The 25,962-nt window shown below is 39.2% G+C and overlaps 1 protein-coding gene across 2 annotated transcripts in view; it reads right to left on the bottom strand.

Annotated features, from left to right (window-relative positions):
* The window catches only part of RFX4 (regulatory factor X4), a 690,122-nt gene that overhangs the window by 119,459 nt on the left and 544,701 nt on the right, over positions 1-25,962 (bottom strand). Inside the window, exon 15 of one of the 2 annotated variants that reach the window (XM_044088142.1) lies at positions 19,743-19,907. The exons of the other annotated variant lie outside the window; for it this stretch is intronic. Within the exon in view, the coding sequence (XP_043944077.1) occupies positions 19,743-19,907 (165 nt within the window). The remainder of the gene's footprint in view (positions 1-19,742; positions 19,908-25,962) is intronic. 2 annotated transcript variants of the gene reach the window in all.

Below are 25,962 nucleotides of genomic sequence, written 5' to 3'. Positions count from 1 at the left end.
CCGTCATCGGAGTTTGCTATTTCCTCCACTGTGATGTGGTCTCGGAGTTGGTATATTTAAGTAGGGGGGATGTGGGGGGCATAGCCCTCCATGTTGGGGGGTGTGCTGGGCAAGGATCCCACTTCTGTCAGTGTTTAAAGCATTGAAAAAATGTTTTGTTTTTTTTTTTTTTGCATGGAACACTGATTTCTTTCCCTGGGAACATTTCAGTTTGATTAAATTGCATTCAGCGTTTTCAGCATTCGATATGCTGATATAGACCCGGATGGAATAATTCAGTATGATTGCGATTCCGCCTTTCTATATTGTGAAATGGATGCATCTATCTTAACTATGACATTACAGTCTGGTATTTATACCTTAACTAAGGTAGCCGAATAGCAGACTTGTACAGGAGTAAAACCATAACTTTTCTAAACAGTGGTCATCATCTGCAACTCAGCAAAACATTCATAGCCCCTGTGAGAACCTTGAAATTGTCCTGCTTTAAAGTATCTGACTTTCCAGAGTCATATAAGCCAACTAACTACTGAAGCAAGTAAACTAAAATTCAGAGCTCTTTAACAAGTTAAACATCACCTGGAGCCTGTTACAAATAAAGCAATAATCTAGGCAAACCATATTCCTGGTTTATATCACTCCATAGCACTGATTAGTCCTACTGAGTCAGCTGTGGATAACATGGGGAAAAAAGCTGTTACTGGCTAGCCCATTTCCCAGTCAGAGTGCATCTGATAGCCCATCACTGTTTTAAACTTTATAAATTGGACATCAGGACACAAACAGTAACTTCAATTAGCCCAGCTAATCTCTCTCCACATAAGCTGAGTTGTCCTGATCTTTGTACACTATTAGGATAGAATCGGACCCCAGGATCTTGCCCAGTAGCAATAACTTAAAGTAGATAGCCATGCATAATTTTGGTTGCCTAGTATTCTAAGAGAGGAGACAAGAAGACTATCTGATTAAGCACTACCATGGTGGTTGTCCACACAAGAGGCATAGGCTAATACTAAACAGGTTTTTACCAATAAAGTAAGGTACAGCATTATTACCCAGAAACTGGGTACTGTTTGTAACCAGTTTAATCTAATCTCCTTTAAACTTGGTACTGGTTTTAAGCAGTTTAAAGAAATCTCCTCAAAACTGGGCACTGGTTTTAACCAGTTTAATTTAATTTCCTCAAAACTGGATACTGGTTTTAACAAGTTTAATCAAATCTCCTTTAAACTGGGTACTGGGTTTAACCAGTTTAATCTAATCTACTCAGAACTGGACACTGGTTTTAACCAGTTTAATCTAATCTCCTCAAAACTGGGCACTAGTTTTAACCAGTTTAATCTAATCTTGATACTGGACACTGGTTTTAACCAGTTTAGCCTAATCTCCTTGAAATTGGGCACTAGTTTTAACCAGTTTATTCTAATCTCCTCAAAACTGGGCACTGGTTTTAACAGTTTAATTTAATCTTGTCAAAACTGGGTACTGGTTTTAACCAGTTTAATCTAATCTCCTTCAAACTAGGCACTGGTTTTAACCAGTTTAATTTAATTTCCTCGAAACAGGGCATTAACCAGTTTAATCTCTTCTTCTTCTTTCAGCTGCTCCCGTTAGGGGTCGCCACAGCAGATCAACTGTTTCCATTTCTTCCTGTCCTCTGCATCTTGCTCTGTCACACCATCCACCTGCATGTCCTCTCTCACCACATCCATAAACCTTATCTTAGACCTCCCTCTTTTCCTGTTACCTGGCAGCTTCATCCTTAGCATCTTTTTCCCAATATACTCTGCATCCCTCCTCAGCACATGTCAAAAACCAACGTAATCTTACCTCTCTGGCTTTGTCTCCAAACCTTCCAACCTGGGCTGACCCTCTAATATACTTATTCCTAATCCTGTCCATCCTCGTCACACCCAGTGCAAATCTTAACATCTTCAACTCTGCCACGTCAAGCTCTGACTCCTGCCTTTTTGTCAATGCCACTGTCTCCAACCCATATAACATAGCTGGTCTCACTACCCGCTTGTAGACCTTCCCTTTCACTCTTACTGGTACTCGTCTGTCACAAATCACTCCTGACACTCTTCTCCACGCACTCCATCTTGCCTGTACTCTCTTCTTCACCTCTCTTCCACACCCACCATTACATTGAACTGTTGAACTCAAGTACTTAAACTCATCCACCTTCACCACCTCTACTCCCTGCATTCTCACAATTCCTCTATCCTCCCTCTCATTCACACACATATATTCTGTGTTAGTCCTGCTGACCTTCATTCCTCTTCTCTCTAGAGCATATCTCCACCTCTCCAGGGTCTCCTCCACCTGTTCCCTACTCTCACTACAGATCACAATGTCATCTGCAAACATTATAGTCCATGGGGACTCCTGTCTGATCTCGTCTGTCAACCTGTCCATCACCATTGCAAATAAGAAAGGGTTCAGAGCTGATCCTTGATGTAATCCCACCTCCACCTTAAACGCATCCATCACTCCCACAGCAGACCTCACTGCTGTCACACTACCCTCGTACATATCCTGTACCACTCTTACATACTTCTCTGACACTCCCGACTTCCTCATACAATACCACAACTCCTCTCTAGGCATCCTGTCATATGCTTTCTCTAAATCCACAAAGACACAATGCAACTCCTTCTGACCTTCTCTGTACTTCTCCATCAACACTCTCAGAGCAAACATCGCATCTGTAGTGCTCTTTCCTGGCATGAAACCATACTGCTGATCACTAATCATCACCTCCCTTCTTAACCTAGCTTCCACTACTCTTTCCCATAACTTCATGCTGTGACTGATCAGTTTAATCCCTCTGTAGTTACTACAGCTCTGCACATCACCCTTATTCTTAAAAATCGGTACCAAAACACTTTTTCTCCATTCCTCAGGCATCCCCTCACTTTCCAAGATTTCATTAAACAATGTAGTTAAAAACTCCACTGCCATTTCACCTAAACACATCCATGCTTCCACAGGTATGTCATCTGGACCAACAGCCTTTCCATTCTTCATCCTCTTCATAGCTATCCTTACTTCCTCCTTGCCAATCCACTGCACTTCATGATTCACTATCCTCACATCATCCAGCCTTCTCTCCCTCTCATTCTCTATATTCATCAACCCCTCAAAGTAGTCTTTCCATCTGCTCAACACACTAACCAGTTTAATTTAATCTCCTGAAAACTGGGCACTATTTTAACCAGTTTAATCTAGTCTCCTTGAAACTGGGTATTGGTTTTAACCAGTTTAATCTAATCTTCTCTTGTCTTACAGGTTCATTCAACTACTTCCCACAAAATACATGGTTAGTTAGTATTTTCATGAAATCTTACTTCTTGATGATGATAATGTACAAAATGGCAGAAGTTAGAAGTTTGTAGGAAGTGCTCATAACTCTAGATATCTATCACAACAAAGGCTCTCATCACTTCTGCACCTCTGCATCTGCAATAGGATATTAAACCATTATGTTTGTGGATGGATTTTGTTTGGCAACTTTTTTTAACTTTTTTCCCCTTTTGCCTTGATTAAATAAGTAACTAAGTATACTCATAGGATCATAGGATCATAGAAGGTTACTAGGCTAACAGCCCTGGGGCCCTTACAAGCCTAGCTAAGAGTTTATCTTCTAAAAAGAAACTTCAGTCAGCACCTGTCACCCCTGTCAATGAGGGACACAGGTGAAACCCCTGTGACACATTTGTGGCTTCCCATCCACTCACCAAGGTTGTGCTTGAAGGTCAGCGACATACTCTGTTTGACATGTATGGGGAGTCTATACCAGAGACAGGGCAACCTCTGGGAGACAAACCTGTCTGTCTAGCAGATTTTGTTAATGTTGCATATTAGATTTAGGCCTCTCGATCGTATAATGCAAGAGGAGTTAGACTTATGTATATGGACCATCTCTAGTAGGGCAGGGTCAGAGATCGCCTTGTAGGCGAGACACAGATCACCTCTGAGGAATAAAGCAATAATCTAGGCAAACCTTGTTTCTGGTTTATATCACTCCATAGCACTGATCAGTCCTACTGAGTCAGCTGTGGATAACATGGGAAAAAAAGCTGTTACTGGCTAGCCCATTTCCCAGTCAGAGTGCATCTGATAGCCCATCACTGTTTTAAACTTCATAAATTGGAGATCAGGACACAAACAGTAACTTCAATTAGCCCAGGTAATCTCTCTCTGCATAAGCTGAGTTATCCTGATCTGTGTACACTATTAGGTTAGAATAAAACCGCAGGATCTTCCCCCATTGTAATAATTTAAAGTAGATAGCCATGCATAATTTTTGTTGTCTACTAGTATTCTAAGAGAGGAGACAAGAAGACTATCTGCTTAACCACTAATGTGGTGGTTGTCCACACAGGAGGTACAGCCTAATACTAAACAGGTTTTTACCAGTAAAGTAAAGCACATGCTCATTATTACACAGAAACAGCATACTGGTTTTAACCAATTTAATCTAATCTCCTTGAAACTGGGCACTGGTTTTAGCCAGGTTAATCTAATCTCCTTGAAACCAGGCACTGGTTTTAACCAGTTTAATCTAATCTCCTTGAAGCTGCTCAGTGGTTTTAGCCAGTTTAATCTAATCTCCTTGAAACTGGACACTGATTTTAACCAGTTTAATCTAATCACTGCATAACTGGGTACTAGTTTTAACTAGTTTAATCTAATCTTCTCAAAACTGGGCACTGGTTTTAACCAGTTTAATCTAATTGTCTCAAAGGTGAGCACTGGTTTTAACCAGTTTAATCTAATCTCCTCAAAACTGGGCACTGGATTTAACCAGTTTAATCTAATCAACTCGGGTACCTCCAGTGCTAAACACTTTTTACCACTAATTACCACTTGCAGCAGGTGCATCACATTGGCACAGGCACACCCTCATTCACTTTTCCTTAAACATGCAGGCATTTATGGGCACTCGCACACACACACTCACAGACACACACACACACACACATATAATCTTCAGTTTCACACACACACACACACACACACACACACACACACACACACACACACACACACACACATTCTTCCCCACAAACAGACATTTCACCCACTCATTTGCATACACAGACACTTTCACCCATTCATCCAAACATACACACACACCAGATCTAACAACATAATGGACTTCCTAGCTGCCTTCCATAAAACTCCTACATATCATTTTCTGCAGACATAGCCAGCCTTGGGCATAGGCCAACTAGGTGGCCCCCTAGGGTGCCGGTCTAGCAGGGGCACTTTTCCAGTATATATTTGGTGTATGTAGACCAGGATGGGGACACTGGGTGGTGTGGTGGGGGCGCCGTGGAGCTCTTTTGCCTAGGGCACCAGTTTACCTAAGGCCGCTCCTGCCTGCAGATGTAACTCAGTTCACACACTCTTATCTGAAGAGGAATTGCCTGCACCCAAATATGAGTTACATAGAAAGCAATCTAACTACTAATGAAAGGAGAATGGAATTCATGTGTCGGAATACACATTGAAGTCAGAAGATCAGCAGGGCTGAGGAAAAATGAAAGAATGCTGTTATTACCATTACTGCAGAAACAATCACTGTCTACTATGTTGTTCCATGAGCTTATTATCCTATCTGCTGTTCTTGCTTTGTTATGTAACTTCTTTTTTTTCAGCCCATCTCCTCTTCACATATCCACTCCATCTATGCTGTATCAGCCAATCTTCACCTCATTTGTTTTTATTTTTTCTTTAAATATAAATTTTTGGTGTCTGCAGCAAAGTTTCTGTTTATGCATTTGTTAATCCTGTTCCTATTCATGTGACCGAGGGTATTGTGAGTGTTTCTCCTCTCTTCTTTTATTTCCAACATGCTCCTATTTGTAGTGTTTCCTTCTAGCTAGTCATTTCTCCAATCTCTTTCTCTCTGTCTCTCTCTCCATGTAGTTTCTCTGTATTTTTTACTTTGCTTCTTTCTAAGAGTCTTACTGTATCCTTCACTAAGCATGAGTTTCCAGGGCCCAGCAGCTCCTTACCTATTTACATGTTTCATGTTCGTGGTATGGGTCTAACGCCTGCTGAGCAGAAATAAAAACCACAAGTTCCATCTCATGGAGAACTCAATATGTGTGCTGTACCCCATTTCAAATGCAGGCCTCATATTTAGCTGTGAATCTGTGGTGCCTCACCAATGCATGCATAAGTGAACAAATGTGAATGAATAAACAGAACCATAATACAACTGTATGTGTGCCTTATAGCTCCAGCTGTACCTCTTTTATCAGCTTTAGCTTTTGTTGCCAGGAAAAACTATGAGAGAAAGATGGTTCTGCTTATTGTAAGCTGTATTGGGGAAAAGGCTAGGCTACATATGCAAGCTATCCTTAAGCTTAATATTTACTGAATTGGGTCATTTATACAGGATGGTCACATTTTAGGAAATACACTAAGATTTTGCCATTAAAATATTTTCAGAAATGGCAGAAGAAATACTAGTATAAGTCAGCTGCCAAAGTGGCAAAGTATACATGTCTCTGCTTGCCCTATGCAGGGCGCAAAATACATGAACAGGGAAATGTGCTTATTCACATATAATTAAGGATCAGGAGTAACAAATATATAAGAAATGTAGTTTGTGCTCCATTTTTGACCTGTCCTTCTGTCTCTTACTGCTGCCTAAATGAATCCATTCATTCAATTGAGCAAGAGTTGAGTGGGAATCGAGTGAGCTATGAGTGGAAGTCATCATCTGCACAGCAGAGGATCAGATTTTATATGAAATCCTACCATCCTTCTGCATCAGCCCATAAAGTCTAAGGGATTAGGAGTGCAATGAGCCAAAGCAATTTATACAGATGTATCTTTGTTAAGTAATCAGTGACCAGGTTCCCACTGGAGACAGCACTCTCCTAGTGATCTTCAGTCTTCATGGAGGATTCAGTCATGGATATTCTGCCAGGACACATTCTCCCCATGTGGTCGGCCATATGCCCCCCCCCCCCCAAGTGGTAAGCAGGCTAAGCCTTGACATTGTTGCACTCCCAACCAGCTCCAACAAGCTCCAGAGCTGTAAATCCATCTTGGGTTTCCTGGATCATGCTCTGGATTTTATCTCTTTACAGCAAAGTTGCTAACTAACAAACATCCAAGAACTTGCTGAAGTGGTAGTATATGCACATCATTTAATACCCTTTGGTAGTTTTGCAGGACACACTTATATTACCCCTGGCTACAGAGACTTATTGGTAATGTTGTTTGTTTGGCTTCATGCATGCATTACCTGCCAAGCTTCATCTTTCTCAGTAGTATTGCTTTAGGTAAGATATTCCCTCCTTGGGAAAGCAAAAAACTGCCTTTCCTTTGTTGTATGCTTCTTCCTTACCTTCTTCTGGCCACAAAAGCCAAATAAGCCATTTTTGGTAAGTGGCACAGTGTGGTATTTAATATTCAGTATTCTTGCCCTTGATCATAGCAGTCTTGCTATATTACCACCTTTTCTGCACACCTTGTCATACATCCACGTGTTTGTACATCTATGTGTGTGTGTATATATATATATATATATATATATATATATATATATACACACACACACACACACACACACACACACACACACACACACACACACACACACACGTTTTGTTCTTCTTTGCTCTTCTTTTTAACATGACAAATAGGTACAGAAAGGAGACAGACAGACCTAGATGGACAGAGAAACAGACAGCTGGATGCTCTACAGAAAATGGTAATAACCTTTTTACTAGCCTTCAGTATGGAATCTCTTGTTAAAATTGAGTCCTAATTCTTTAAGAATGACGATTGGGTGAAAAAGTCATTAGTTATCCATTATCCTAATTTACAGCACAATCAAACTGTAAAGCTATGAAAACTGTCAGCCTCTAGTTAATGACTGACTAGAACGGCAGCAGTTTATACAGAGTCAGCTGTAAAACCATCACTCTCTCTGGCACTGAGCCAGCAGGGAATGCCATAAATTTAAAATTAATTATTAGCTTTTCATTTTCTTTTTTGTTGTTGAAATATAAACTTGAGGTTTATTATGTATACATGAAAAATGATGATTATATTTGAATTATATAGAATTTCACCAGAATTTCACTTATACACAATTAACATTGAACTAGCATATTACAGCCTGAAAGAGAAGGGCCAAATGTATTTATTTTATTTTTTATTGAAATTTGATTACCAGAGAAGTCTGAATGGGTAGGTGCCCATTTTCAGCCAAGGTCCAGGGAAAAAAGCTCTAAAGTATTTGAAAAACATTTTAAGAACAATCATTTTACAATCTTCAAAATAATACAAAAACATTGTCAGTTTGAATAAATATACCAGATTAGACATAATGTGACAACAATGGTTAAGAAATAGATACAAGTGATATGACAAAGATTTAATATTTAGAGACATTTTAGCGAGTTTAGACAAATTAAAGGTAAGTTAGCATAATACAAAAAGAAATTCCAATATGAAGTGAGAGAAAAGCAGGCTTATGGTATATTTAGAAAGAAAGCCAGGGGAGAGAAAGTAATAGAAGTAACAAAGTGAGTGAAGAAAAGAGAGTGAGGATGTGTAAGGTTTGAATAAGGTACTTGTTTATATTTAGGAATAAACTTTATCCTGGAGGTGAGCAAGAAAAGAGCCAAATTGTTCAGGTACGGCAATGTATATTATAAACATTCAACTGTCATGCAAAGGTTCCTCCAAACAATTCAGGAGCACACTGAAAACAATGACAAATGACCTACAACGCACCTCTTACCACCAAGCACCAACCTACACTCTGAATTACATAAAGCTCCTTATAGCCAGTTCTCCAACTCCATAAAATGTATACAACACCCCCCAAACAACAACAAGTAACATAAAATCACACAGTTTTCCATTTTGAACTTATTCTAGTCTTCTTTAAAATGGTCTGCACTAAACAAGCATTAAAAGAACTTCATAAAATAGATATCAGTAAGTCAGTAAATCACTCAGTACATCCAGAGTTTTTGCAAATGGCAGCAAAATATATCTGTAAACCACTGAAACACATCAGTAATCTTACAGTCGACACTGGTATCAAAACCCTACTCATGGAAATATGCAACCATAGTTCTAATCGCCATAGTGAAGAGCCCTGAATCAACATCTGACTACAGACCAGTTTATCAGTATTGCACCCAAGAGCTTAAGTCATAGAAAAATTGCTGTACTACCAATTGACAGAACTTATCACAAAATATGACCAACAAACAGTATGTTTTTTGTGACAAGTTTAGTACACAGATTGCATTATTCACCATAATTAACTTCATCTTTAAAGCCATGGATAATGGTCAAAAAACAGATGCTCTATTCACAGGCCTGAAGCATGCATTTGATTCCGTTAATTACATGCTACTGCTTAAAACCCTAGGCAATTTTGGTATAAATGACAGTGCCCTACAGTGTCTCGCAGCATACCTGACCAATAGGACATTTACCATCACACACAGTACAAACATATCCACAAATGATACCGTTTCTGCAGGAATACCACAAGGATCTTACAACCTCTTCTATTCTTCAATATTTTTCCAATCTACCCTTTGATTTACCTTCCCTGAACCATATTCCTTATGTAGATTATATAATCATACTAAATTCAGGTAAATGACAACTACATCACTGACCCCCAAGGCACATCACCACCTACATTTATAGAACAAAATTACTAAGGCAGTATTTTCGATCAACAACTCACATTTGTAACTCACATGCAAAAGATCATAAAAACTGCTCACAATCTGCTGGGATGAACTCTGGCTCTTCTGTGAGTAAAAGCTGAATAAAGCAGGTAGTGAGAAATGAATGACTGAATGCAGCAAAATTATCTACATCATATAGTATTCTGAACTGATTTAAATCTTCCTCCCTTGTTCTGATAACGATCTTCTATTGTTTTATTTTTATTTCTTTATGTATTAGGCGGTGTGTGAAAAAATAAAGGTCCTCTGTATCATTTCTTCTTAGGCAGTTACAAATGAATAAGCAAACATGTTCACCATGTACATTGATCAGTCTTTCAAGAATCCTTATCAAGCACTTCAATACTGTAAATGTGAAGGACATGGGACAGCAATAATTAATTTATTCTTTGTCATTACTAATAAATATTGACAATGTTTTTGCATACTTCAGGATTGTTACAAGCAAAAAACAGCTAATTTAAGCAACATGTAGTGAACATTATGGTCAGACCAACCAGCCCTACAGCCTTTTTTGAAAAGATCTTTTTATTAAAATTATAAACACAGAGCACAGAGACATTACCAAACACCACAAACAATATAACATTTACCAAGAATGGTAGCAAAGTATACTCCATTTCTATAGATTACTGATATCAAAGCATACAAGTTCTTGCCACCATTTTCAGGCACTTAATAGTGTTCACCTCCCAAACTGAACAGGGTCATAGATGATAAACCTGATGTAAATGTGTGCCTGTTTATCCATTCATCAAAACTAGCCTTAAAGGTAACTAAGTAGTAGTAGTTTGTTTGACTAGTAGTGGTAACTTATTCCATAAGGTGGGAATGCACTGAGTTAGGAACTTATCCCTGCACCAAGTCTTGAATATACCAAAAGCCCCCTTCCCTCCCTGCCAGTGGGACAACCCATACAGTACATATTTAAAAACATCCTCAGGCTACCTTGGTCATATATCTGCCTCCTTCTCCTTACAACAGGCCTGTCTATTAACTTGCCATAATTACTTATCTACAAGTCCATCATACCACAGTGTGTCTCTTTGTGCATCTTTCTATCTAGCAAATCATCAATTCAACTGATTTACATGTTTCAGAGCTTTGATGGCCTTTGATATTAAAGGTGTGGTGGCACTGTGACTGCAGATAAGACTTTTGGGTTGGAAATGACTGAAATTAATACATGTGCAAAATTTAGTCCTTATCTATAGCAACTAACACTAAATGGCAGCACATTAGCATTTCTTGCAACTATGCGTATGGTTAGGCACTTACATTTATTTATCAGTTTAAGGCAACTCCCAGAATTTAATTTGATTTATAATTATAACATCTGCAAAGAATAAATTAGTTTTAGTGATCTCAGAATATTTGCAAACATTGCATGCTACTCACTGTGTCTCTAATGGTTTGGTACATTTTTAAGACTCACTAGCTTTCAAATATTTATTCACTAGGAAGGGGAGTTTTAGCTCATCACATGCTTGACTGGGGGAATTACATAAATTTTATAAAGAGTTAAGAGTCTTAATGGGAGGCAATACTGTTAGTTCCTTGATTAGTCAACAGTACTGTTCAAAATGTGGTAATGGATCACTGTAAATTATACAACATGGTACATGCAGTATACCAAGCACTATGTGGTAATGGCCTATAGTGCAGCATGTGCTATTGGTTAGGCATAGTGTGCAAGATATAGTACTCCTTCAGTGTACAGTGACCATCTGATATAGGCTCACTTTACAGTACAGGATATGACAGTCAATCACAATAGTGTGAAAGATATAACACATTATTGTGAAGAGCACCTTGTGGTAATGGCTCACAACATAGTGTATCATGTGATTCTGAGTCATTGTACAATGTACCAAGCATTAGTGCTCACTTTGCATACATCATGTGGCAATCATTCTCTGTAGTGTACAAGATGTGGCATTGGCTGACTTTGCTGCGTATCATGAGTTGCTGTGGCACTGGCTGACTTTGCTGTGTATCATTAGTTGCTGTGGCACTGCTTGACTTTGCTGTGGATCATGAGTTGCTGTGGCACTGCCTTACTTTGCTGTGTATCCTGTGTTGCTGTGGCACTGGTTGACTTTGTTTTGTATCATGTGTTGCTGTGGCACTAGCTGACTTTGCTTTGTATCATGAGCTGCTGTGGAACTTGATGACTTTGCTGTGTATCATGTGTTGCTATGATACTGCCTGACTTTGCTGTGTATCATGTGTTGCTGTGGCACTAGTTGACTTTGCTGTGTATCATGTGTTGCTGTGGCACTGCTTGACTTTGCTGTGTATCATGTGTTGCTGTGGCACTGCCTGACTTTGCTGTGTATCATGAGTTGCTGTGGCAATGGATGACTTTGCTGTGTACTGGCTGACTTTGCTGTGTATCATGTGTTGCTGTGGCACTGGCTGACTTTGCTGTGTATCATGAGTTGCTGTGGCACTGGCTGACTTTGCTGTGTATCATGAGTTGCGGTGGCACTGCCTGACTTTGCTGTGTATCATGAGTTGCTGTGGCACTGCATGACAGTGCTGTGTATCATGTGTTGATGGCACTGGCTGACTTTGCTGTGTATCCTGTGTTGATGGCAGTGCCTGAATTTGCTGTGTATCATGTGTTCCTGTGGCACTGCCTGACTTTGCTGTGTATCATGTGTTGCTGTGGCACTGGCTGACTTTGTTGTGTATCATGTGTTGCTGTGGCACTGCCTGGCTTTGCTGTGTATCATATCACTGTAGCACTGGCTGATTTTGCTGTGTATCATGTGGCTCTGTCACACTGGCTGACTTTGCTGTGTACCATGTGTTGCTGTGGCACTGGCTGACTTTTCTGTGTATCATGTTGATGGCACTGGCTGACTTTGCTGTGTATCATGTGTTGCTGTGGCACTGGTTAACTTTGCTGTGTATCATGTGTTGCTGTGGCACTGTCTGACTTTGCTGCATATCATGTGTTGCTGTGGCACTGGCTGACTTTGGTGTGTATCATGTATTGTTGTGGCACTGGATGACTTTGCTGTGTATCATGTGTTGCTGTGGCACTGGCTGACTTTGGTGTATCATGAGTTGCTGTGGTACTGCCTGACTTTGCTGTGTATCATGTGTTGCTGTGGCGCTGCCTGATGTTGCTGTGTATAATGTGTTGATGGCACTGGCTGACTTTGCTGTGTATCATGTGTTGATGGCACTGCCTGACTTTGCTGTGTATTATGTGTTGCTGTGGCACTGCCTGACTTTGATGTATATCATGTGTTGCTGTGGCACTGGCTGACTTTGCTGTGTATCATGTGTTGCTGTGGCACTGCCTGACTTTGCTGAGTATCATGTATCACTGTGGCACTGGCTGATTTTGCTGTGTATCATGTGTCGCTGTCACACTGGATGACTTTGCTGTGTACTGTGTGTTGCTGTGGCACTGGCTGACTTTTCTGTGTATCATGTGTTGATGGCACTGCCTGACTTTGCTGTGTATCATGTGTTGCTGTGGCAATGGCTAACTTTGCTGTGTAACATATGTTGCTGTGGCACTGGCTGACTTTGCTGTGTATCATGTGTTGGTGAGGCACTGCCTGACTTTGCTGTGTATCTTGTGTTGCTGTGGCATTGGCTGACTTTGCTGTGTATCATGTGTTTCTGTGGCACTGGCTGACTTTGCTGTGTATCATGTGTTGCTGTGGCACTGGCTGACTTTGCTGTGTATCATGTGTTGCTGTGGCACTGCCTGACTTTGCTGTGTATCATGTGTTGCTGTGGCACTAGCTGACTTTGCTGTGTATCATGTGTTGCTGTGGCACTGGCTGACTTTGCTGTGTATCGTGTATTTCTGTGGCAATGTCTGACTTTGCTCTGTAATATGTGTTGCTGTGGCACTGGCTGACTTTGCTGTATGCCATGAACTCCTGCATTATCTGTACAGTGTGCCTAGTAATGACTGTAGTGTGCAGCACGTGACTCAGAGTCAGTGCACAGAGCACCATGTGGTACTGCCTTACTGTACACTACACAGTGTGATACTTGCTTAATGTACTGTTCACCCTGTGGTACTAATTCAGTGTATCATGTAGTAGTGGTTTACAACACTCTACAAGATGAGAAGCTGACTCTCTTCAGAGTGCACTATTAGGACAAGTTCCCTACACTGCTCACGATGTGGTACTGGCTCTTTCTATAGTGCATCATACAGAATAAGGTAACACTACTGTGCATTAACTCACCATATTATCTTAAGCCAATCAGCATCTTTTCCCAAAACAGCTGTTGAGATCGCTCCACAGCTTTCTGTGGATTTGTGTTGTGATTATTAGTAAGGTGACAGGAACATTTGTGGCTGGATGTCTAAAAGTGGAAGCAGTATGTTTTACAGTCTGTGATGAATTCAGATCAGAATTACCCTTGGCTTAATTTGTCAACATTTCCCCATCAGAATTTTCTGAATACATCATTCAAATGTGCTTCAGTCCATGGAGTTCCCTATATAATGTGCCAAATGGGGTTTACTCCAAAACTTCCTCTAACTCACACTGCAGTAATATGCATCACTTCTCACTACAGACAAACCTGACTTTTAGGTCTCTCCCTCTACCAATTTCTAACACTAGGGAAGAAGTGAGGCCTCACAAAATTTCCCTTCTATCTTCCTTCAGGTCAGTGATCTGCAGCATTCATCCTCCCATTCATTATTCAAATTTCTTGTAAAATGACAAAGCACTTCATACCACACAGAAGCTATCAGAATGAAGTAGATGCCATTGAACTGTGCATTATGTGCTGTTACTTCATAGTACACTGAGTATATGGTACTAGATATTCTGCAGTAACGTTGTGGTGCTGACTTATTGTACAATACAATGCATCATGTGGTACTGAATGTATAATTCAGTGTTCAATATGAGCTTTCTTGTATCTACTTTCTCAAGCTTTAGGGTTCTAGAGAGCATTTGCTCACATGCTGTGTTGATGCCTAGAATATACAGCTTTATATGTTTTCCAAGTCTGCAGCCTCACAGAAAACTTTTTTTGAGATCTGTTAGTGCTTAATCTTTCTTAGAGATTCAGTGACCATGGAGTCACACTAATAAGCTGATGGAGTGGAAGTCAAAACCCACCATGGGCCAGCAGGAATACTTGCTCCCTGAAAAAAAAATGTTTTACCTTGTGTTATGTTTGCCTGAAAATTGTACAGCTGCAAGTACATGCATTTTGAGAGTTTTGAGTATTAAATGTCGGTTTCATGCAGCTTTTGCTCATCAAATGTTACACAAGGAATGTAGTTTAAAGGAGAGGCAGTAGCTCCTGTGGGGACAGCTTTCTGTACAGAACATCAAGTGATGCTGGATCAATGTACATTGTACTGAATTTGTTTAACATCAGGAAGTGACAGCAAGCTTATCTATTCAGCCCTTAAGTTGAACTTAACAGTTTACCTCACCTCCATCCCTACCTCATCCTTTCTACAGTTATCCCTTGCCCTCTTGAATATATCTGTAGATTTTCTTTGCACATCTCATTCTGCTTGTCCATTACATGGTTCCATAACACTCTCCATGAAGAACTATACAATTTGTTACCTGTGCTGCCTCTCCCACCTTTTGTCCTTTCCTTTCAGGATGACCCATTTACAATTTTCTCACATGTTATTTTTCACTCAAATCATGTCTCTACTGTCTGTTCTGGAACTGAATGAGAAAAGCTTTGTCTTCTCTAGTTTCTGAACATATTATTTCCTTCTGTGCCCTACAGAATTTTGTTGCCCACCCTCTGAACTCCTTTCAGCAGTCTGACGTCCCTATTATTATATAACCTCCCAAACAACAACCAATACCCAAGGTGTGTGTTTTGCGGGACCTGGTAGAGTGGGAACATTAACTCTTTGCTTCTGGAGTCTATCTTTCTGAGGAAAGACCCGGACATTCTGTGTGCAGCTGTTGTCTCTCTGTTCCTGCTGTTCCAATCCAGATATGCTTAACAGTGCAAGTCATTTTCCTGCTGTTTTGCCATCAGTTCCACTCCACCGGCTGATACTTCACATCAGAGTAGTTGTGCAGCAGATGCATAGCTTTAGATTTGCTTATTATAAGCCTCAAATCCCACCTGTTTGCCCATTTGGTCAGCTTTTACAAATTCTTTCTGTTCCTTTTGCTTCTTAGGTTCACAGGTAAGTAATATGCTAGCTGTCTTTGCTTACCATTTTAAGCCTAGCCATTTTCTCTTTTTGTGCTCAAATTAAGCTATCCCATTTAGTTAGAGATTGGCCTTACCCATCCCATGGTAGATAATTATATATTACCCCTAATGAGGATAACTGGGATCATACCAGAAATAATTTGAGGGGACCTATGCATAGGATAAAGCATTGAGAAGCTGCCTCGGTTCATTAGTAGTACAGGGAGCACTCCTGGGGTAAATTTTCTATTTCCCATGCATAGATCCAAGTTGACCTTAAATATGGACAAGGATGAACTTCGTTTTAGGTAGATGCGAATTCTCTTCCTGAGCAGCAGTATTCTCTGTTGATGTTGCAGAAAAGGTTTAGATCCCTAGACTGAGTATTTCTGATGCCATTTGACTTGCTAATTGGAGTAAATCCATCCATACTGGGTTGGAGGATACCTCACATGCCAGACACAGGTCACCTCTTAGCAGTCTGTATAATACCAAGTAAAGTTACAGGGCTTTGAGTCGGTCCATGTAGAACATGTTGTTTAGGCCTTCATCCTTTTAGTAAGGTATTTCTGTGGGTGTTCCAGTTGTTGTATATATCTGGAGAGATACATGCCAAAGGGGCCATTATATTAAATGAATGCCCTAATGAGGGCTGAGTGAAGGCAGAATAATTACATCCCTAGATTTAGAGACAACCCCTTTGTATATACAGTGCATATAAAAAGTTTACACACCCCTGTTAAAATGTCAGGTTTTTGTGATATAAAAAAATGAGACCACAATAAATCATTTCAAAACTTTTCCCACCTTTAATGTGACCTATAACCCATACAATTCAACTGAAAAACAAACAAATCTGTTAGGAGGAAAAATATAAAAAATAAAAAAATGTACGATAAGCTGGTTGCATAAGTGTGCACACCCCTTAAACTAATACTTTGTTGAAGCACCTTTTGATTTAATTACAGCATTCAGTCTTCTTGGGTACACACTTGCCATCAATTAAAGAGACTCTGATTAACCCCAAATAAAGTTCAGCTGTCCAAGCAGGATTTTCCTGACATTTACTCAGTTGCCTACTACAGCAAAAGCCATGGTTCGCATAGATCTTACAAAGCATCAAAGGGAACTCATTGTTGAAAGGTATCAGTCAGGAGAAGGGTACAAAAAAATTTCCACAGCATTGAAAATACCATGGAACACAGTGAAAACAGTCATCAAAATGTGGAGAAAATATGGGACAACTGTGATGTTACAAAGAACTGGATGTCTTTCCAAAACTGATGAAAAGACAAGACGAAAAGTGGTCAGGGAGGCTGTCAAGAGACCTACAGCAACAATGAAGGAGCTGCAGGAATTTCTGGCAAGTACTGGTTGTGTAGTACATGTGACAACAATCTCTTGTATTCTCCATATGTCTGGGCTATGGGGTAGGGTTGCAAGACGGAAGCCTTTTCTTACACAGAAAAGCATCCAGACCCAGATAAAATTTGCAAAACAATACATCAAGTCTCCCAAAAGCATGTGGTAAAATGTGTTATGGTCTAATGAGACCAAGGTTGAACTTTTTGGCCACAATTCCAAAAGATACATTTGGCTTAAAAACAACATTTTGCATCACCAAAAGAACACCATCCTCACGGTGAAGCATGGTGGTGGCAGTATCATGCTTTGGGGTTGCTTTTCTTCAGCTGGAACTGGGGCTTTAATCAAGGTGGAGGGAATTAGGAACAGTTCCAAATGCCAGTCACTTTTGGCCCAAAACCTTCAGGTGTCTCATAGAAAGCTGAAGATGAAGAGGAATTTCACCTTTCAGCACAACAATGACCCCAAGCATACATCCAAATCAACAAAAGAATGGCTTCACCAGAAGAAAATTAAAGTTTTGGAATGGCTCAGCTAGAGCCCAGACCTAAATCCAATAGAAAATCTGTGGGGTGACCTGAAGAGGGCTGTGCACAAGAGATGCCCTCGCAATCTGACAGATTTGGAGTGTTTTTGCAAGGAAGAGTGGGCAAATATTGCCAAGTCAAGATGAGCCATGCTGATAGACTCCTATCCAAGAAGACCGAATGTTGTAATTAAATCAAAAGGTGCTTCAACAAAGCATTAGTTTAAGGGTGTGCACATGTATGCAACCAGCTTATTGTACATTTTTTACTTTTTATATTTTTCACCCTAACAGATTTGTTTGTTTTTCAATTGAATTGTACATGTTATAGGTCATATTAAAGGTGGGAAAAGTTTTGAAATGATTTATTGTGGTCTCATTTTTTTACATCACTAAAACCTGGCATTTTAAGAGGGGTGTGTAAACTTTTTATATCCACTGTATGTTGTGCAGTATAGAAGGACTTTCGTACGACATTAGACATTTGTAGATCAAAAGTTAGGTCACTGCCCATATAAGTTTCCAAATCCAAACGACTGAGTCAGCTCTTAGGGGTGTATTGTCAATTTTGTAGTTTCCTGGGGTAGATGATTTCCCAAAGGATGCAATAATGCATTTTTTGGTATTTAGTTTCAATTCATGATTTTGGCACCATTTAGTTATTTGGGACAAACCTTCCTGCTGGATGGGTAAGTCATTTGGGGATTCAGTGACTGCTCCTAGATTGCAGTCATCCTCAGACTTAGTCAGCTAGACCTTTTTGGCATTGGGTTTATTGCAGAAAAGTAGATGCCAAACAAGAGAGGTCCCAGCACAGAACCCTGGGGGATTCCACTGGTAACCTGTCTGAAGCAAACACAGAGACTAAGACTAGACTTAGGACTGACCCCAGTGGTATTCCACTAGTTACTTTCCTCATGCTTGACAGTGTCCCTCTCACTATGACTGTTTATGTATTATGCTTCATCCAAGCAGCAATACAGTACTTCAGTGTTGGTCCTGGCTCCCTAACCCCTCCTATGTTCCTGTCAGTCACCACATAATGTGTATGCATGTATGTTTATATGGACATCTAAGACTAGCTTATCAAGCAGTATGTTTTTGTGAGGTTGGAGGAATCGGAGTACCTGGAGACCACCCCTCCCCTCAACAGACTCTAGGAGAACATGCAAATTTCATAGATAACAAAGATAAATTATTGTATTCAGTTTACTTAAAAATGGTATGAAGTACAACAGAGGTATTGAATACTATACTCTTCCAAGTGGTGTACATTACAAAGCAGAAAGTAAAGCTACAAAGTCTATAAAACTAGGTCACTGCTCAATCATCTATTATTTAAGTCCCTAACATCTGAACTGCAAACTGATTGCTGTAGCTTTAAATCAACAATACAGGCTGAAACTCAGTCAGTAGTTTGTATGTGTTTTATATAGGAGTTAAAGACATGAACAAAGAAACTAAATTAATAGGCTTCAGAATATATTTTCACATGTTGAATCAGCAAAGTCTACTTATATAACTTACTTCTAAAATCAAATATTCTAGAAGATGCTACCAAAAGAGGTAAGCATGTTTAAAGCAAACCAATAAACCTTATTTGTAAAGGTACAACTAATGAATTCAAAAATTTACAAATGTTTCTAGAAAATAACAAAAAAAAAAGAATAATAAAATAAGATAATTTTACAAAAACATAAATAAATAAAAACTAACAGCCATATCAGATTGTCTGTATTTTTTTTTAATAGAAATATTGGAAGCAGCAAACTATTAATGCAAATTGTGTAAGGTCCTCCAATAGTTAAAAAGCAGCATGAGTTAATAAGTGTCACTAAATAAGCTCTGATTGCTAAGCAGTTATTATCGACCTAATCCAGTCCCACTCACCGGTAATTAACATAATCACAGGAATATTTGCTTCAGCCTACCTGTCGTTGTTGCAATCCCAGTGTACTCAGGGGAATGAGCGTTGATAGGAGAGGGTGCCGATGGCATTTCTGATGAGCTGACAGACTTGGCAGGGGAAAAAGGCACTGGTGATGGGGTCATGGCATTGGGCTCTGAGGATGGCATTATTTCTTCCCTTCTTTCCACTGCAGATGGAAAAGAAAAACAGCAGTACAATCTGGTGGCATTGGTTAAAGTATAGCAGATACTGAAAATAATTTCCAGTTAAGCATGCTTGGATATGAGGAGGAGCTGTTCTCCTATAACTCTCTTTTAAGTTTTAACTGCTTTTATATTTCATGCTACGGAGCAGATCTGATTCTTCCAATTCATCCATAGTGTTAGTCAAGAGTCTTTTAAATATTCCAATTTCACAATTAATATTTTTGAATAGTGACTTTGATACATTGTAGGGTGGCCTTTCCTGTCCTGTTTCCCAGTATTTCTATTATCTGAATGTTAGGGGATTCATTTTAAAAGGTCTTTTGGCTGTAGTTAGATATAAAGAAGCACAAAGAACTCTGCTGGCTAATTTTACCTGGAGCTTTTGATGATATGTGGTGAGTCTATAAAAATACCCACATGTGGTTGTTGTACATGCTTTTCTACTGTCCTCTCAATACAGTGCAACAAGTCATTAAAAAGACAAGCCTATGCTAGGCTTGCAGGCAACAAACTTTCTAAAGTTTTTGCTAAGTCTTTCAAACACTCACACATAACTTGATATTGTATACATATTTTTTCTAATATAAGATCCATATTTTTCTGTTTTTGTTATTCCTTTGTTCCTCTCAGCCCTTGCTCTTCTAGTATACCAGAGGAAGACGTTGAGAGCTATGAACCATGGCCATCATCCACCAGAGAATAGAATTTTGCTTTTCATATGTTCCTAATACTGTTCCCCATTGGCCAAAATGTGCATTGTAATGCAGACTATGCTTGACCTATTGCAGGTGGTCACATCTAGTTACAACAGAAGGATAATTAAACTGCATGTGCAGTCCTTGGTGGTCTTGTACTCCCTAAGTCCTAAGTTGCAAGAAATGTAGGTATCTGGCTTTCCATCAGCTAGAGCTCTAGTGACGGTGGTGGAATAGCTGGCGTCAACTACTTATTACAATCCTTCCCTGTGTGACTCCTCCAGTGCCCAGGCAATTAACTGAACTGGGCCATCTGGAGAGTGGTCAGGGTTCCATCCATTAAGTTCACAGAGTCAGCCAGTCCTGTTTATTTGCCATAGCTTTCTGTCACATGTTAAATGGTGATTGCTTCACTGTTTCTCTGAATATCCTTTGGGTGTTTGTGGGCTCCCCACCTTTAGTCATCAGTATAACTATTCTAATGCTTTTTGCTTTGGTACAGTATCAATTGCCACCTGGGAGATATCAAGGCAAAACAAAAGTTTTACATAGGAAACAGCTTTAATATTAACGTGAGTTTACATGTACATAGTTTTCTTGATGTATTTTCCTTCTCTGCTCCCAGAGTGCTCTGCAAAAGTTATTTAACAGTAGTATATGTGTCTATTAATACATGTGTTCTGAGAAACGTGAGATTCCTTAGCTGGGGAAAAAGTTAAAACCATTACAGTACAGAAAGACAGCATTATAAAGTGTTCCTGATAGTAACAGCATACTAGCTTCCTGGTAGCCATCTGTTCTGCCTCAGCCCTCTCCTGGTAGCCACTAGTTTGGTAGTTACTAAAGTTGTACTGGTCATTTAGACATCAATGGACTAGGCCAAGATGGCATTAAATCATACATATTAACTATCCATATTTTCACAGAATAGCCATATTTTTGCCTCATATTGTAGGTCTGTTCCTCATAAAATATTTGGTTTTCTGTCAAATTGCTGAGGTCTGAAGTCATTAAATAATGACTGACATTTGAGTTTCAGATTCACATTGTTCAGAAAATGCATACGGACACAAACCATGTTATTGTAGCAACTATCTAAGTTTATAAGTGCAATATTTAAAATCATTTGTGTGCCCCCCCCCCCCCACACACACACACAAACACTTATTTTTGGCTATGTCCAAGTTTCTTGTACAAAGAGTTTGAGAGTTACAAGTCTCAATTATCGGTATTCTGGCCAGCATAATCCATTACTGAAGCTCCCACACTGTGTCAGTCATCACAAATGCCATCCTTCTCATCACCAGTGAAGAAAAATCATTCATCTAAACAAACTGCAGACACTAACCTCTAAAGAAAAAGATTTCAACACTTACAATGTTATGTTATTCCTTCATTTAATTAGATTCGGGTACATAGTAACCCTCACACCTCAAATTCCAGTGAAATCGCTTCTCCAGGCACTAACCATTAGTTTAAGTTTATGGCAGTAGAAGTAATTTATGAAAGTTTTAAGTTGGGTGATATAACTAATGTCACAGAAGGGAAAGAATTAAGATGGATTATTAAACTATCAGCACATAGAGGTCCAGGCTTGAATGAATCAGTACCTCTGAAGCCAGTTCTGAAAGAAAGAAAGCTTCCTAAATAAGTATACTGCAATGTGTGTTTTTATGGCAATAGCCTTTATGGTTTCTGTCTTAAAAGAAAGCTGTGCCTTTAAATTTTTATGGCTATTGTACTTGAATGTTTTTTTTATTGGTAGATATTTAATTGATTGAATTTTAAATATTTGAGATGTTGCTGATTTTTTGTATGGTCTGAAGAAGCGATTTTATTTCAAAAGTGCTCACCTGTGTTCGAATACAAGTCTATTTGGATTTTACACTGCTCTTTGCCATCTGCTTTTTATTGGCTTGTTGTGGCGCTGTGTTCTACATTTTTGTTCATACTACTTGGTTTGTGGTTGACCACAGCTTTACAATCAGCAGGACTTGTTTATTATATGCCTAATTTATCCAATTCATGGTCAATGGGTAGCTGGATCCAATCCCATTTTTTTATCTGTAGCTTCAGAGAATGAGGCTAAGAAAGGAGATGTACACATTCTTGGTTAATAAAACTAAATAAACAAATAATACACAGATGTACTGAAAATAGTCAACAGCAAAAAAAAACAGCCATCAACTATATAAAGAAAAATTAACTGTGTACCTATCTGTATGTATAATACATGCATTCACACATACTCACACATATTCACAGATATATCTATCTGTATCTACATATATATATATATATATATATATATATATATATATATATATATATATATATATGTGTGTGTGTGTGTGTTTGTGTGCGCATGTGCATGTCTATGTGTATGTCTGTGTCTATGTATATGTATGTGTATACATTTATGCATGTGTATGTATAACTATATATCATTCAAGCCTAAAGTGCTTTTTTCTATACTTTCAATTAACACCCATTGCTCCTTCAGACCTTTTCTGGGGCTGGCCTCCTTAACTAAATATCTTACTAATTAGCACTCTTCAAAAAAATCTTGATTGGATGGGAAATAGGAAATTCACCCCGGGAATCACTTCTGTGGCTCTGCTCAACAGGGGCACAGGAAAATAATTTTCTTGCGTGGCGAAAGCCAGGGTACCTTTTTGGCTAGGCTTGTATAGGCCCTAGGGCTAATAGCCTCGTACCTACCTATGAACCTATGAACCTATAATTAATAACAGGCAGTATTATAAATGGCAAGATGTAAGTAACAAAAGGACACTAAAATTATTAATCTAGAATTTCCTGCAGTAGAAACAATTATTGTTGTTTATCACCTGTTCTTCATATTATTATATTTGAGTTCATATTTTTAGAACTGAGAGACATGGTATGAAATGCCATAAATGGAGAAAAATATATTACCAGTATCTACTTAAATCACACTATACTTGAGATATCACTATTTGTTTGCTAGTAATTACAAAAATATGCAATATTTTGTTATGCACTTAATATTTCCAAAACCAAGTGACTTAAAAACTCTTGCATGGAATCAAGTGAAACCTTGGATGTTGCAAACTGTCATCAATATTTGTACAAAGTTGCATATCTTGAGAGATATTCAGCATTATTTATATTGCTAATTTTGCAATTACTACACACACACACACACACACACACACACACACACACACACACACACACACACACACACATACTTTGCTGTTTTCCTCACTGTAGTGTGATCTTGGAGTTGGTATATTTAAGTAGGGGGGGGTATGGGGGGCACAGCCCCTCACTTTATGTAATGTTTTGCAGTTTTTATTTTTAGGTTTTTTTTTTTTTTGCGGAACAGCGATTTTTTTTCCCTGGGAAAAAATCACTGTTCCAAGTGTTCGGGATTTTAACCTTTCACTTACATGGGGTCAGTAAATTAGCATTCGCTTTTTTAAGCATTTTCTGATTTAATATAGACCCTATATGTTTATGTGTATATATATATATATACATATATATATATATATTTTTTTTTTTTTTTGGAACTATACCTCTAAAGGTGCTTGAATTTGACTCAGATTTTACATCTGTCCATCTTTATCCTCCTAAATCTGGTGACTTTTGAAGAAAGGGTGGAGGTGTTTTGATTTACATCAAAAATAAATATACCTCAAGGCTGGTCAAACAGGACGATGCACTTAATATTTTCCATGTTCAAAACACCATAGACAAAATCCAGTACCACTTCCTTGCAAGCTATAGGTCTTCCTCTATAACTCAGGAAACCCATACCATGTATTTAAACGTATTGGAAACACTCACCATCCAACACAATACCATATTCATGGGTGACTTTAATTACCCCACTATTAACTGGGAATCATATATTACACCAAATGTACAGGCACAGAGATTTCTGGATTTTGCAAACAAAAACTCTCTGGTCCAGATTTCAATACACCAACCAGAGGTACTACCATACTGGATCTGTTCCTCACTGATATGGAAGAGTGCTGCACACCTCCTAGTGTAATGCCTTCTCTAGAAAGGTCAGACAAAATGGGTCTCTTTTTAAGTAAAAATAAAACTTGGAAGCCCAGCTAACCCTGGAATATTCCGGAATGACTCGAATGCTAACTTTCTACTATTAAGTGATAACCTGACAAAATTTCAAGCCCCCATAAACCCAGAGAACACTGCTCTCTATGCAGAACTCTTCACAGAAACCCTATATAAGCGTGTCAATAGCTGCACAAAATCCGCTATACCTACCAGGAAGAAGTACAGAACTAACTAAAAAAAAGCCACCCTGGTGGAATCGCGACATCAGTAGGATGTATAACAGGAGGAAGAAAATCACGGCAAAAATTAGGTGATGCAGCACCCAGCAGGATAAAAACACTCTCGTCATAGGTTCAAAGGTGGCTAACGGCCCTGGAGCCTATATAAGCCTAGTCCAAGAAGATTCCCTGGCATCATGCCACCCAAAGTTAGTTCCCAGTGCCCCTGTCAAGCAAGGCCACTGAAGTGATCCCAGGGGTGAACTTCCTATTGCCCACCCACTTGTCAAGATTTCTCTTAAAGAGGGCCAGTGAAGTGCTCTGCTTGACGTGAATGGGAAGTTTGTTCCAGAGTATGGGAAGTCTCTGGGTTAGGAACCTGTCCCTCCAGCATGTTCTGTTTATTGTGCTAATGAGGTTAAGGTCCCTGGAGCATGTGGCATGGAGACAAACTAAACAAATAATTCAGAGGACAATTAAAGACTACCAAAACCAAATTACAGGTAAATTTGGCATCCCAGGCCAGTGACAACCACAAGGCATTCTTAAACTATGTCTGCAACTTCAAACAATTGTGTGCAGAACTGATTGTAAATGGAACCACCTGTACTGAGCCAGAAGATATAGCAAACCTACTGGCCAACAAATTCAGCTCCAACTTTACCCCTCTCTCCCCCTCAACCTTCCCTCAGAAAATATCATCCAATATAACCCCCCCTGCTATCACTAGGGAACAGATCCTTAAAGCTCTCTCTGAGGCCAAGAACACTGCGTCAGTAGGCCCAGACAATATCCCAAGACACCTTCTAAATAGCATGAAACATGACCTATTAGGCCCTCTGGAACTGCTATTTAACTGGAGCCTCCAAACAGGCTTTGTGCCTCATGAATGGAGAACAGCAACAGTCATCACTCTGCACAAAGGTGGGCCATCTAGATACCCAGGAAACTACAGACCCATAAGTTTCACTAGTCTCATATACAAAGCTATGAAAATAATTATCATGAAAATGATCAATAATGACATAGGAAACCTCCAAACACTGGAC

This window comes from Protopterus annectens, chromosome 11.part0 (assembly GCF_019279795.1).
Source record: "Protopterus annectens isolate FY-2018-M chromosome 11.part0, PAN1.0, whole genome shotgun sequence".
In the NCBI taxonomy this organism is placed as follows: Eukaryota; Metazoa; Chordata; order Ceratodontiformes; family Protopteridae; genus Protopterus; species Protopterus annectens.
The sequence above is the reverse complement of the archived record's forward strand: the minus strand, read 5'-3'. Positions and strand labels throughout refer to the sequence as shown.